Source organism: Rousettus aegyptiacus, unplaced genomic scaffold (genome assembly GCF_014176215.1).
Source record: "Rousettus aegyptiacus isolate mRouAeg1 unplaced genomic scaffold, mRouAeg1.p scaffold_m13_p_15, whole genome shotgun sequence".
Classification (NCBI taxonomy): Eukaryota; Metazoa; Chordata; class Mammalia; order Chiroptera; family Pteropodidae; genus Rousettus; species Rousettus aegyptiacus.
The window spans coordinates 39,532,759-39,546,965 of record NW_023416290.1 but is presented as its reverse complement, the minus strand read 5'-3'; the positions used below and the strand labels follow the sequence as shown (position 1 = coordinate 39,546,965).

General features: G+C 36.8%; 1 protein-coding gene across 2 annotated transcripts in view; it reads left to right on the top strand.

The window, feature by feature from the left end:
• RSPO2 (R-spondin 2) overlaps nt 1-14,207 on the top strand; it is a 137,856-nt gene that overhangs the window by 82,705 nt on the left and 40,944 nt on the right. The window contains exons 4-5 of one of the 2 annotated variants that reach the window (XM_016165106.2): nt 4,947-5,090; nt 7,168-7,353. In XM_016165106.2, the coding sequence (XP_016020592.1) occupies nt 4,947-5,090; nt 7,168-7,353 (330 nt within the window). Of the gene's footprint in view, nt 1-4,946; nt 5,091-7,164; nt 7,354-14,207 lie in introns of both variants that reach the window. The other variant, XM_016165102.2, reaches the window with a different exon arrangement.

The following is a 14,207-nucleotide window of genomic DNA, read 5'->3' as shown; positions in this document are numbered from 1 at the left end:
TTCATTTTAGTTAATTTTAACTGTTACTTAAATACTTAAAACCACACAAAGTACAAACGATTTATCATTTTACTACCTTTTTTTGGAATTAAATAGGAAGTGAAATTTCCCACCCACAGCAATCTAAGCCTGATAACCACCCCCTCCACTTACCGTCCAGTTCATTCAGGCCACTCTGCATGGGGTCCATCTCATGCCAAGTGAATTTTCTTCATTGTCTTATTATGAGTGGATTTGCCATGGCCAGAACTCTACTTTTCCCTCTGTCTCTCTAAAACTTGCTCACTTGTGGTTCCAACTTCCATAGTATATCAATATTTACATTCTCTATTATAAATTTCTGTTTTCAAGTGTTAATTTGCTCCTCTACTAAGACTCGTAGTCCTTTATAGCAGCGGTCCCCAACCATTTTGGCATCAGGGACCAGTGCTTCTATGAGAATCTAATGCCCGATGATCTGAGGTGGAGCTCAGGCGGTGATGCTAGTGCTGGGGAGTGGCTGCAAATGCAGGTGAAACTTTGCTCCCTGCTTGCCATTTACCTCCTGCTGTGTGGCCTGGTTCCTAGCAGGCCACGGACCTGTCCTGGTCTGCAGCCTGGGGATTGGGGACCCAACCATCTTTCCTTCTACAATAAAGATATTTATAGAGCATGTGCAAGCCATCTCAACTAAGCATCCAAATGAGTTTTCAATATGAAAGAATTGAATTTTTAAGTGGCATACTTGTGAGTTCACTTGGCAAGCCTCAGAACCCTACCACGTATCTGGCACTGTGTTAGAAGCAAGGAATTCACAGATTGAAAAATAATAATGAAAACTGTAATGGCAGAAGGGAATTGCGCCCATCTTCTCTGCCTTTCAAACCCAGCTCATGCCTCTGATGTCTGCTGTGCTATGTCGCTGTGTCCTGTGAGTGCCACACGGCCCACTCTCGGCACTCACACCTTCAGGACAGGAAATGGGTATTATAATTTTATGTTCTCAGGGTCTGGCAAAATACTACATTTTTGGAGGATGGAATGAACTGTTGAACTAAGCTACGGTATAATTTGAAGACTGTTATGGTGGAGCCTGTATGGATACCGTGGGAGGGCAGGGGAAGGGGTGCCAGCCTGTATTTTTGTCTCTTGGCCAGACTCGGCCCCTTTTGCTAAATGACAGCCCCGTCAGACCACATTTGGGCACAGTTTCACTTGGACAGTAATTTTACTTAAACCGATACTGGCGGTCCTCATTTCATGGATTACATTTTTGAGGAGGCATGTAATTTAGAAGCATGTAAGTTGGCTAAACCCGGGTTTTATATTTCTGAACAAGGACTTAAAGCCCAGATTTTTATAGAAAAGAATGATGTTTAGTAAACTTTGACATACCTGTTTTCTTACACAGTATAAAGTTTTCTGAGGTTTATCCGTCTATTGAATAATACCATTGGTATTTTAAAACTCATTTATTTATAAAATTGACACAGAGGCTTTCCTGAACTGTTAAAACAGTGGCCATTTCTGAGGAGTAGCCATTAAAGTAAGGAGGAGTATTTCTGTATTTTCTTTTAAACCTCTGCATTGTTTTGAATTTTTATTTATAATGAGAATGTTTTACTTTTATATTAAAAAAGAGTTAATAGCGTTGATATAAATCTCACTTACTTAAGGATAACGAGCTTAAGAAGTTTTTGGCAGAATAGCTACAGGCCGGCATAGGGGAGGACTTTGAGGACTTTGAGGCCCCATAAATAGTGATTTTCTCCAAATCAGAAGAGGTGGTTGCGAGAGAAGTGGCAGAACAGGGCAGGGGTGTGGGGGTGAGCCTGGGGCTGGTGAGAAACGGTTCGTAGGTGCTGGAGCGCGTCGAGGGGCAGGTTTCCATGGTAGGTGGTGTGTGCAGTTGCTAGCTTTAAAATCTTTCAGTTCATAGGTGTCCGTGATTAGATAAGTTGTGTCAGTTCAGGCCACTGAATGTAAGGGCTGCCAGTGTTGGTTTTACATGTGACAAAGAGTGACTGAGACCCGGAAGGTCAGTGGATCATCCAGTAGTGTTAGGACTTGGCATCAATCAAAGGTTTCGTTTAAATGTTTTTTTTTTTTTTAATAAAAAATGTTTAGTTTCTTCCCGTATAATTTGAGTGAAGGAAAGATGCTACAGAATATATGAAAACAAAAGGATATTGTCAAGAAATGGTCAAATGATTGTGTATTTTGAAGACTAAAGCAGGTTCAGCTTTATCAAATAAGGGATATAATTTCATGCAACCACTTCGAAAAAATTTGGGATGGGATAATGTTCCTTCATTTATTCTTGCCTGTTAAAAACAAAAGAATTTATTTTAGAATGTTAATAAAGTTCTATAAATTTAAGTAGGTCACAAATGTATATTGAAATAATTTTTTCTGCTTTACTTCCAATACATAAATGCAAGATAATTATAAAAGCTTTATATAATTTAGAAATATATAAAATTTCAAAATTCTACCACCCCTTCCCAAATTAAGTTCTCCAAGCTGCTTCATACACACACACATACACACCCGAATATATTCTTTTATTATATCATCCTCTATGTTTCCTGCAACTTGCCTTTTTCACTTCACTATAGGTCTTAGAACTTATTCTTAGTCCTTGCTTATAATTCACCTCATGCTGTTCCACAGTTGGAGTATTCTACAATTTGAATGCATCAGGTTTTTATTCTACTTAAATTTGAGGACAAACAATTAAGTTTTCTTCTAGCAGAATTTATGCCTGAAGAAGTTCTAAGGGACTTTACAGAGAATGACAGGAATTTCAGAAATTCCATATTCTATGAACTGGCATCAGGAGCGTGGAATCCAATGAGGAAAGGGAGTGATAGGTAACAGTAAAGATCCACAAAGGACCTTGGAAAATTAATTCCAAATGCTTGTTGCTATAACTTTTTGGCCAGAAAGCTTATTGTAGGTCATGTTTTAAAGGAAATTCAGACCTTATAGATAACGGCTGATTTATGAAGTGTATAGTCCTCTTTAAAATATAAATACTTTGTTCTTTTCATCTTTTAGTTCTGTTTTATCTTTGGGATGTTTATCATTATTTCTTGGGAAATAATTCTAACAGGAAGGGCTGCTTTTTAAAAAAAAAATGTAGCAAGAAAACTAACAATTTGTGGACATAATGGTCATGCATTTTGACCATGATTAAGAAGCTACTGACCAGCTATAGACCAGTGTTTTATTAAAATATAGGTTACAGCATTTAAGGTTATAAATGAACCTTTTATGGGCTGATAAACTGTTCTGTGCCTACCATCCTCTCCCCAAAAAGCAATGCTGTAATTTGACTGTGGGCCTTCACCCGCACATAGCTGGTTCTCCAACTGTAAATTCAGTAACATTTTAGAAGTTGAATTAGCTAATTCATGGTGGTCATTTAATACATGAAAACCCGTTTAGACTCAATATTGAAAGGTGAAGAGTCGCCATTTTCTTTTTAGAGGCCTACAAACTCATTATTTATAATGTAATTTGATAAAATTTTTTAGCCTTTAAATTCTACTTTCTGCCTTTATTTTCTCAATTTAAAAAAATTTTAATATTCAGTGATTTCATGTTTTGGTTACATTTCCTATTCCATTATTTCTTTGCTTGCAAAGAACTATATATTTTAAAGCTTTTATGAATCATTGAAACTCCAAATACACTACTGATACTGAGAGCCTTGTTAAGTGAATAAAAGCAATTTCATAGAGGTTTACATGCTGTTAGTTACTATCAATTCAATCTGCTGCAAGTAATGTGCTAGCTGTAGAAAACCTGACCTTTCAGTTAACTGACCCTCCATCCTTCTCTCCTTTCTTTTCTTTTCTTTAGACTATATTATTTTTACCTGTGCAAGCCAGTTATGTCTGGCCCAGATGTTACTGGCCTACCAGGGAATCTGACCTAGAGGACAAGATAAATTGCTGCTTTTTTTTACACCTTGTTGTAGTGTGTGTTGTTTAGTGGAAAAATACATGTTTCTAATCTACTATTGCTTCCATGTGCCATACAGACTACCTATTGTGAGCTGGGCAATCTACATATATTATAAGTTCTCACAATAGCCTTGCAAAGTCGGTGATGTCCCTGTTTTATACAGAAGGAAATGGAGGCTCAGAGAGGCATGTAGTTGTTCAGAGTCACAGGACTGGTAAGGGCAGAGCTGGGGCTCAAATCCACATGTAGCAGTCCTGAAAGCACATCTGTTTCAAAGACTGCTCCTACCGACATTCAGTGTGTTATGAAGATTTAGAAGGCAATGGTTTTGGAGGCTTTCAGAACCAAGTCAGCCACTACAAGCTATGTGACTTTATCTCTCTTATTTAGTCTCAGTTTCCTATTTGCAAAACAGTGATAGTACTGCCCACTTTGTAAGATTATGAAGACTAAATGAAAATGCATGCAATGCCTTTGGCACATTGTATGTTTTTAAAAAATGACCTAAACTACCCCTCCAAGTTAAGACACCTTCCGATAAAAGTAAATGCCAGCATTGACCAACATAAACAGAATTTTACTGTCCTGAAACAGAAGACACTGATTAGAGTATTCCCTTTCTGTTTTCAATTTTAGGTCTTTTGAAGAGCAGAACAGATTTCAATCCCAGCAGCAATGTAATTTGTAGTGGGGGTGTTTTTCTTTTTAATTTTTGCTTTAATCCCATTTGGAGTTATGAACATTTCTGAAGGGTCTCATGCTGCTTGGGCCCTGGGCTGAAATTTCGTCTTAGTTTATTGATGTGGTGAGCTGTTAGAAGAGGTAGGAGTGATTTAGAATGAGATGGCATTAGGAAACAAACGAGTTGAATACATATTTCTCTGACCACTAGAATTTCGATTGAGCTGACTGATGAGTTTTGTGAAAATTTTATTTGCAAAACAAGTGTATTTCTTTGACTGAAATTATCTTTTTCTCTTTAAAATTGTTTTTAGGGTGCAGAATAGAAAACTGTGATTCTTGCTTTAGCAAAGACTTTTGTACCAAGTGCAAAGTAGGCTTTTATTTGCATAGAGGCCGTTGCTTTGATGAATGTCCAGATGGTTTTGCACCATTAGATGAAACCATGGAATGTGTGGGTGAGTAGTTTTTCATGTAACTTTCAAACTTCAACTTTTAACACCTCTTTCTTGGAAAAAAAAATGCATGCTAGATATATTCAACCTAAAAACAAAATCTTGTTAATTAGCACCGAAAATTATTTAAGTTTTTTGCTGACTTTCTGAATTCTTTAGGTGTCATGACGTTGGGTAGTCTCATATATTACATCTTGCTACATGATTTGCTAGTTGTACATTTACTGGGTTAAACTATTTAAATGCTGATATTAACATTTTTATCATGTGTAATATATCTGTTAATTATTTTAATAAATTTTTAGTAACTGTTAGGGAAAAATATTTTGTTTAAAAGAAAAAATTTTCAGGCAGTACCGTGTGGTTACCTATTCTGTCACTTCTGTTATATATATTAATTATAGAGCTTCTTAGCCATTTGTTTAAAAAAATCAATTGGAAAGAAAATTTTTGTGCAAAATACATTTTGTTGATGATTGACTGGATGTTGCCAAGAACATTAAAAAATCTTACTAAATTTAGATATCTAGAATGCATAACTTAATATATATGTATATACTATTTGTGAACAATAATTAGGAATACACATTTTATAAATTTTATATTCTTAGAGTATTTAAAAAACACTTTGGTTTTGGGTGTTTATACTAATTTTTTACTGATTTTATGTGATTTTAGTTTTATACCATTGATTAAAAGGTAAAGATATGTGAGTGCCTACATTTTGATGAATGCTTGAATCTATTCTTAGGTGTAATGGCATCTTCACCAGCTCAACCCCTAACCCCCAACCCCTGAATTTTATCTGACATGTTATATATTTGATATGATAGAACAATGTATTATAAGTGAGATTTGCCATTTTCTTGAAATGGAGACTTAAAAAAAATTGAGAACTTCTTTTCTACAGAAATATTGCTAAAATAGTCAATAATTATATATTTAAAAGCTTGCAGGGAGCACATTTAAATGAGAGTTTTTTGAAGAAATGCGCGCTTATGTTCATATTTATGTGTTAATACATTCATACAGGCAACACCCTATTAAATAATAAGAAAGTCACTAGAAGAGCATATTCAGAAAGTTGAGTTTGCTTTTGAGAGGCTGGACCCAGCCCATGACAAATGTTCAATGGAAACTCTTATGAAACTCTTAAACATAAATAAATTACATATTGGGTCTTATGTATTCCCCTGAATACAAATCTCACATAGCTTTGAAAAATCTAAGAATAACCATGATGCCTGCTGAAATCTGGAATACTGAAATGTGTGTAGACTTTGGGGCTGAATCCTCATCTGCTAGTATGAAGGGACTTCTTAATGGTGAATTTAATGAGGAAGGTTAACTTTGACTATTTTTGTCCTTTTATTGCCCCACCCCTGGGAGTGGACGGTAGCCTACTTTTCCACTACATGAATTTACAAAAGGGGATGCTAAAAGCTTTTACATATCTAGAAAAACGTACATTTTCTAAATATATGATCATACTTATTTACCTTTCAAACTATAATAATATATAGCACCAATTTAGGGAATAAGAAATACATACCGTGGTTTCTAGACACCTATTGAAAGAATTGAGATCATCATAAAATGCCAAACAGACACCCTATCCTCTTCACCAACTACTTGAAAAATAAAACTAACACATTTGTGAATTGCAGGGGGAAGCATTCAGAATTAACCCATAAAATTTTGTCTTCTGTCATGGTATGGAAATAGTATCCTCTACTGTAGGTTTTAGCTATTTAATCTTTTAGAGATTATATATTTCAGTGTCTTTAGAATGGACCAGTAGCATCTCTTCGAAAAATGAACTAAGCCAAATAGAAAGTAATAATTTTTAAAGTACTTTCGCAGCAGTTATTTATTGTAGATGGAAGTAACCGTATGGTTTAAAGAATTAAAGTTCCTAAAAGATAAACTTGGTGTTTGTGGGCTGTACAACTTAAGTTTTGGTATCTGAAGGTCGGGGGGAGAGGGAGTGGAAAAATACTGCTCTGTAAATTTGATGACAGTGGAGCAAATGAATCCCAAATTTTTATTCGTGTTTGTGTTTTTTAATCTTTATTAGAAGGATGTGAAGTTGGTCATTGGAGTGAATGGGGAACTTGTAGCAGAAATAATCGCACATGTGGATTTAAATGGGGTCTGGAAACCAGAACACGACAAATTGTTAAAAAGCCAGCAAAAGACACGATACCATGTCCAACCATCGCTGAATCCAGGAGATGTAAGATGGCCATGAGGCACTGTCCAGGAGGTGAGTTTGGATAACCACTATCATGGGCTATGTGCTTTCTGAATTCTCCTCTTCCATAACCACCCTCCCTTCCAATAAATAATTGTTATCCATGAGGGAAACCTGATAATATAGTCAACGAGAGGGTAAAATTCCACATTGTACTAACTTGGAGATGAATGCTTAAATTATGATGAATAAAAAGTGAATATTTCATTCACTTTCATGGCATCTTGATAATAACTTAGAAGAGTACATTACAAATGAGTTTTCTAAATTGAGATTTCTAAAAGTGAGTTAGTTGGGTTTTTTGGCTTATGAAATCAGGCCTTTGCAGATGTTGCTTTGGGGGAAGCAGCCAACTTTCAGTTGAGAACAGTTTAGATTAGAAAGGTTTATAGAATCTGTAAAATCATCTGTATCATTACTAGTTGAAGAAGACAACTTAAAATAAACTTGCCCAAACACTGGGAGGAATAAACATTGTCTTAATGTTACCACAATTAGCCGGTTCTCTTTGTTTTGATAATAATTTGTAGAAAACAGCTACTGGGATGTGTGTGTTTATTCATGTCTTTGTAGTAATTGTGCTGATTTGCAGTAATTATCCTGTAATAACAGGATTAGGCCCATTTACAAATTAGGAGAAGCATGTATAGCTCAGGTGCCGCCTGACACTAAGTCTGTTTTGAATGCCATTATCAGCGCTGTCACTGTGCTTCTTGGAGTAGAATTGCTTGTTACTGTTTATTTTATCACTAGTGGATGCTACATTACCAGAGACAAAGTTGGGGTTTTTCTAGTCCACAAAAAAAGGAAGTTGTGTTTGGAAAATTGCCCTATAAAATAATAAAAACTTTTGCTTGCCCTTATTCTTGCTGTTGGTGCATAGTTTTTCAGCTTTGTGGCTGTAGCCCAGAGAGAGAATATATATCGGCTTAAAATGGATTTATATCCATATTACTCTGCCTCATAGAGAATGCCTATGATCCATAGAGGAAGACAAACTTTTAAGACTTGAAGACTCCAGTCGGCCTTTGAGAACTATTAGATCCAGATTCAGAAGCTACTATTAGGAAGGCAGCTTTTCCTCTTGAATTAGTTTTGCTTTGCTTTGCTAGGTCTTTGAAACAAAGTTTTTTTGGCTTTGCTTTTCACTAACAAGGATGGTTTTGTTCACTTAAACTGGGTATTTTTCAGTCAAAATATAAGAAAATATTTTCTTACAAAACTAATAAGCCACTTCTTGGATAGCTGAGAGCATTTAACCTGCAACCTTGTACCTAAAAACAAACCTGATGTATTCAGGTATTGGAAATAAAGACTTCCTTTGTTGTATATTGTTTATACAACTACCCTCCCCCCATTTCTCTTCCAGCAATGTGGTCCCCCAATTGTGGTTTACGTTAATAGCAAAAATTAACCTGAAAATGCTCCTCTAACAAACATGCTTATGTGTAACAAGAGCCACCATATTCCCCTCCCCTCTCCAAATATTTTGACCTAACCCCAGTCTTGCTTGAGAATTTTGTAGATAACAGCTAGATTGTTAACTTATAATGTTTACCATGCTCTTATTTTTTGTACTACCAACAACAGTATATACTGCCTTATAGAGTACAATCTGACACTGTCAGCAACTTAAATTATGCCAAAACAATTGCTTATGTATCATCTGCTAATATTCGCTTTCTGACAAGTGAACCATTAATGAACTCTGATTAAATTCACATTTAAGTTTTTCCAAGTATTGTTTATTAGGCGAGACTATCTATCGTTCCACATTTTCAGTTTAATAAATTCAAATTTTGTATAATCTTTAAAGTGCACAGGTCTAAAAGGTTATATGGGAATTTGCTTTATATTTTATAAAAAGAGAACTACAAAAGAATTGTTGATAGAAATGGAAAATTACTCTGTAATGAAATAACTTCTTATAAATGCAAGAAATGAAAACTAGAAAATTAATTTTGGAACTTGAGCACTAATTGATAAAAATTGGCATAACTTCCAGTGGAATACCCCACCTTGCCTCAGGTGAGAAAGCAAAAAGTTCCTTTCTTCAGTAGGTCACGGTGATTAATGGAAGAATGGAGAAGAAAACCACTTTATCCCATTTTACATCTTGATTTGATTTTAGTGATCTGCTTTGACAAACCATGCAAAAATGTAAGTCGTAATCAGGTTGGGAATACAGGCATTTTTCAGATCTTTTCAACATATGTATGGATTTTTCTCTTGTTGGAGCCAGTCTTAACCTGATTGCACACAAACACAGCCTTAACCTCCTTCACACTGAAGCACCACCACATTAAAATCAGCTGCTTTCGATTACTGGAAAGCATAAGTTAGAGGTCAGAGTAATGGAATAGTCACTAAGTGTATAAGACATTACACTAAAAACTATTAAAAATGAGAAAACAAATGAATGCAAGATTTAAAAAACAATGTAATGCTTTAGCTTACTTTCCTTTGAATTGTCATTTGCTGTTGCTTTTAAAAAAAGAAAGCATATCTGGAAATATCTTAAGTCATGGATTAATTTACACTTGAAGTTAGTCAGTGTTCATTCCCAAACTTTTCTTTTTGATTAGTTATCTTTTCTTTTGTTTTTAATGACATAACCTGTAGAGCTTCTTGGGCTTTTCTGACACTCATTTTTTAGGATTCTGGTCTGGTGGTCAGGAGATCTGAGTCTCTGTACCCTGTCAAGTCATTAATTCTGTGACCCTTGGCAAGTCACTTAACCTCTTTTGGCCTCTATTTCCTCATTCGTAAATTTGAGAGTATTGGAATAGGCAAGCTCTAAGGTCTAGTCCAGTTCTAAAATCCAGTGATTCTAAGATTAATTGCCAAAACATAAGGGCAAGTTCTGTGGTAGTCATATGCAGGATGAGGGAGAGACTTATAAACCCAAGAGCACTGTTCTATAACCAAAGAACCAAACACTTTTTCAGTAGTTGCACTGTACATTTGTCAAGCCTTTCACGTCTGGCACCTTTCACCTTCCTCTGTCCTGCTCCTTCCTTCCCACAGGTAGTCAACCTTCAAAGAATAAGCAAGACTCTTTTTAAGTTTACATCTGACCTGCGGTTTAGCTACCAAGATAGCAGGAGGATGGAGAAAGAAAAGAGAGAGAGAGAGAAAGGAACATAAAAGGCCATGGAAAAAAGAGAAAGGCAGACAGTGAGTGAGAGACAAAATAGATCGAACAATGTGTGTAGGAAACAAGGGAGAAAAAGAATGGACTCCTTGAAGACGAAGGCTGTATTCACTGTAGATATAACTGTCTTTATTCACTTCCCTCCCACCCTGAGCACACTAATTAATAGAACTCAACCTAATAGAACAGAGACCAATTTATTCTATTAATATATAACCTGCATCTTTGAATAGAAGGGATATTAAGCCTCAGCCATGTAATATATTAGGAAATATATTAATAGAAAAATATAAGTATGCTATTATCATATATTTAAATGACAGAAGGAAGAACAAAATTATGATTGTAGAGGCACAAAGGTGGAAGATGCTTGTGTACAGGGCAAAATGGTGACATTTGGAGGCGGCTGTACTCTTGTACGCTTTCACAGGATGGACCAACATAACCTCAACCTAAAACATTTTATCTGTTGGGACTCATTGTTTTGTAAGGTCTCATGACAACTAATTTTAATTCATTCATTGATATTTAATGAGCACTGCTGTGTACCAATCATTGCTCTAGGCATAATATTGCTCAGAGTCCTACAGAGTGTTTTCTAGTGGGAATCATGGCAATAAAGAGGTGGATGAGTGCATGATTTCATGTGAAGAAAAATAAAGCAGGATAAGGAACTAGTGAAAAAATTCATTGTGGGTGTAAATTTTATTTAGGGTGTTCAGGGAAATTGAGGGAGCATCATTTGATTAGAAATCTGAACGAAAGAGAGTTTTGAAGACCTAGGGGAAAAAACTTAAGCTATTGACCCAGTGGCTGTGTTATGTGACTATCCTTGATCCTCCCACTGTATATTAGGGAAGAGGAGGAAGCAGAGCGCTAGCGAGGTGCCAGCTGGTCCAGGGGGATGCATGGCAAGGATCTAGTGGCAGAGCCGAGAGTAGGACCAAGGTTTTGCCGCCTAGGAAACTCAGGTTTTCCTGCTCCTCTTCCTTGTTCCTTATAATAAATGTCAAAGATAAGGCGTGGCTGTCCAACATCAAAGTAGCCTACTTTAAACTATTTCTCCCTCCAACCTACATATCATTTTACATTTGTTCTACAAATACTTTAAAAAATCATGGCACCTTGCCATCAGCACCCCCTCCCAATATCTTCCAACTTGACATATCTGCTGAAACATACCCCAAAGGTCATAAATGCCACTAGCTTTGCTTTGGTTCAGCTTCCCCGCTAAGACTTCTATAATTTTACTGTCATTCGTCCTCAGTTTGTTGGTGAGGGGCGGGCGAGTGTGACTTCAAGACTGTGATTTCTACCCTCAGCCTTTCATTGTTGCCCTCTAGCCGAGGCTGCCTTGTGTTGGGTCACACCCAGAGTCCATCTCTGCCCCCTTAGTCCCTGGTCTGCACAGAAGTGCTGGGATCTGAGTCCCACCCCCACATCCAGGAGCTCTGTGCCCAGCATGGTTTTCCTCTTTCTGACACATTTAAGTAGTCAGACTGTTAAAGTAATTTAGGTGATGCTCTGACACATGCTCAGATAGCCTTTTGTCCCTTTTGCTTGTGGCTGCCTCAATGCACCATATCGCATTTGTTAAGAAACAACACAGTGTAATTCTTTAAGCCCTAATTGCATTTTCTCAGGACTGTGCTAAAATTTAAATATGGAATCTGCTACTACATACTATTTCAATTTGAAAATAACTTATTCATCTCGTGAGACCTTACCTGACCATTATCTCTCTTTTTTAAGTGACTTTTAACTTGGTAGGAAACAAAAGAAAATATTATTTAGCAACTTAGACCCTTAATCTCTGCAAACATCTACTTTTAAAAAAGGCAATAGTACCAAGGCCTCTCTAATCTTTGTTTTCTGTACATAAATTGACAGCAACATGTGGACAAGGCATTAGATAATATAACTAAAGATGGTTGCAGATTGTGATGGATTAAACTGAGAGCAGGAAATGAGCACAGTTTCAGTAGGATAAGGGTCAAGAAAATATGCTTTAGACATATGTTCTTTATTTCTGTACATTTTGTTTACATTTGAGTTGTAATTTATGTGGTCTGTTTTATACATGCCAACCCCAAGAGTAGTATGGAAGAGAGAGGATAAGAGGAAAACATTTTGTCTTTTGAAACTTTCATAGTTGTCAGGAATGTAGCTGTTGACATTTTTATATGAAGATGACAGCATCTAAAAAAGGGGAATTCTTGTTGCCCCTCTTTGCTACGCTAAATACTTTATTATATTTTAAAATCAGTGATTTGTGTTACTTTAAGCAAATCATGCTAGTTCCCAGCTACTCTATAGACATATGGCACCTAAATGTAATGTTTATAGTAATTATAAACTGGGACAGTCATCCATAAGCAAAGAGCCACATTTTAGATATTAATGTATAATTATTATATTAAATTCATGCTTAACGAAGGTTTGCCTGGCCCCAAACATCTCTCTCAGTAGCTAGTGTCAGAAATTCCCGCTTTAGTGATCTCAGCAATGAGCGTTAGGCGGCATCTCAGGAAGTCTGCCTGCCCTGCCCTCTCGGCAGCCCACGACCACTTAATTTTTTTTTTTTTTTTTTACTTGTTTGCAGGAAAGCGAGTAGGTGGTAAACTATTGGTACCTGTTGGTGGTGTTTTCTGTTTTTTTTTTTTTTTCTATTTTTTATTTTTTTAAGCAATGATTCCTTTAGATCTACTAATTTTCACATTTCAGAAAGGTGATGGTCTGAGAGAATGGAGGAGCAGAAAAGCAGGCGCTATTGCGGTGTGCACGGGAGAGCGTGGAAAATCCAGAAAGGGAAAACAGTGTCGTCCTGGACTTAGACGTAGAAATCGAAGGGCGTGCAAAGCGCCCATCACACAGAGGCCGAGGGAGGGGATACAGGGCGACCTCTTCTCCCAGTTTCATTTTGAGCCTGTCTGGGTGCCAGCCTTGTTTGCCAGAGGGGCCGGGGAGCGAGCAGTGAAAGGGGCCACACCTCTTTGTGCCATTCTCTGCAGCTTCCCATCTGGAGTCTCCACTCGCCCCGTTAATTATAGTCTGGAGCAACATGTACTAGTCTCTTTTATGGGTACTTATAAAAAGGATTTCTCAACTACGTATGCCACGGAAGGTCGGACGTTCTATGGGCAACGAGGCAAGGACAGGAAAATTCCAAAGGGCCTTTCTTTTATGAATTTAACACAGCAGTAAGCTACTCTGATCTTAATGTAAAATATATAAAACCACTTTTACAATGCTTTAAAATAAAAACAACTTTAATAGGGCACACATGGTGTCAGTGGGAGATTTTCACCCCCTTACAAGGGGACCTTTTTTTTTTTTTTAAAGAAAAAAAAAAAAAAGCTTACCAGATAAGAGAACCTCAAGTATAAATCCCCAGTGGTTTCCGGAACAACTTATTCTCCTCATCAGACACCTCCCCGGGAGCTTTCGCTGGTGTTGATAAAAAGCGCAGGCGGTTCGCTCATTGAGATTTCCTGTAAATACTTCAGCTACTGGATTGACCGAGAGCTGTATTTGTGGATAGCCTCCAGGATCGGGAGGCCGAAAAAAACATTTTAATGGAAATCATGACAGAGTTTTACTAAAATCTCAGTGTGATTCATGTTGTCATCATACAGAAGTGGTGAAGAGGATAATGTTATTTGCACAACAGGGAGAGGCAAAAAAGGTTCAGGTGGCAAAAGCTATTACAATT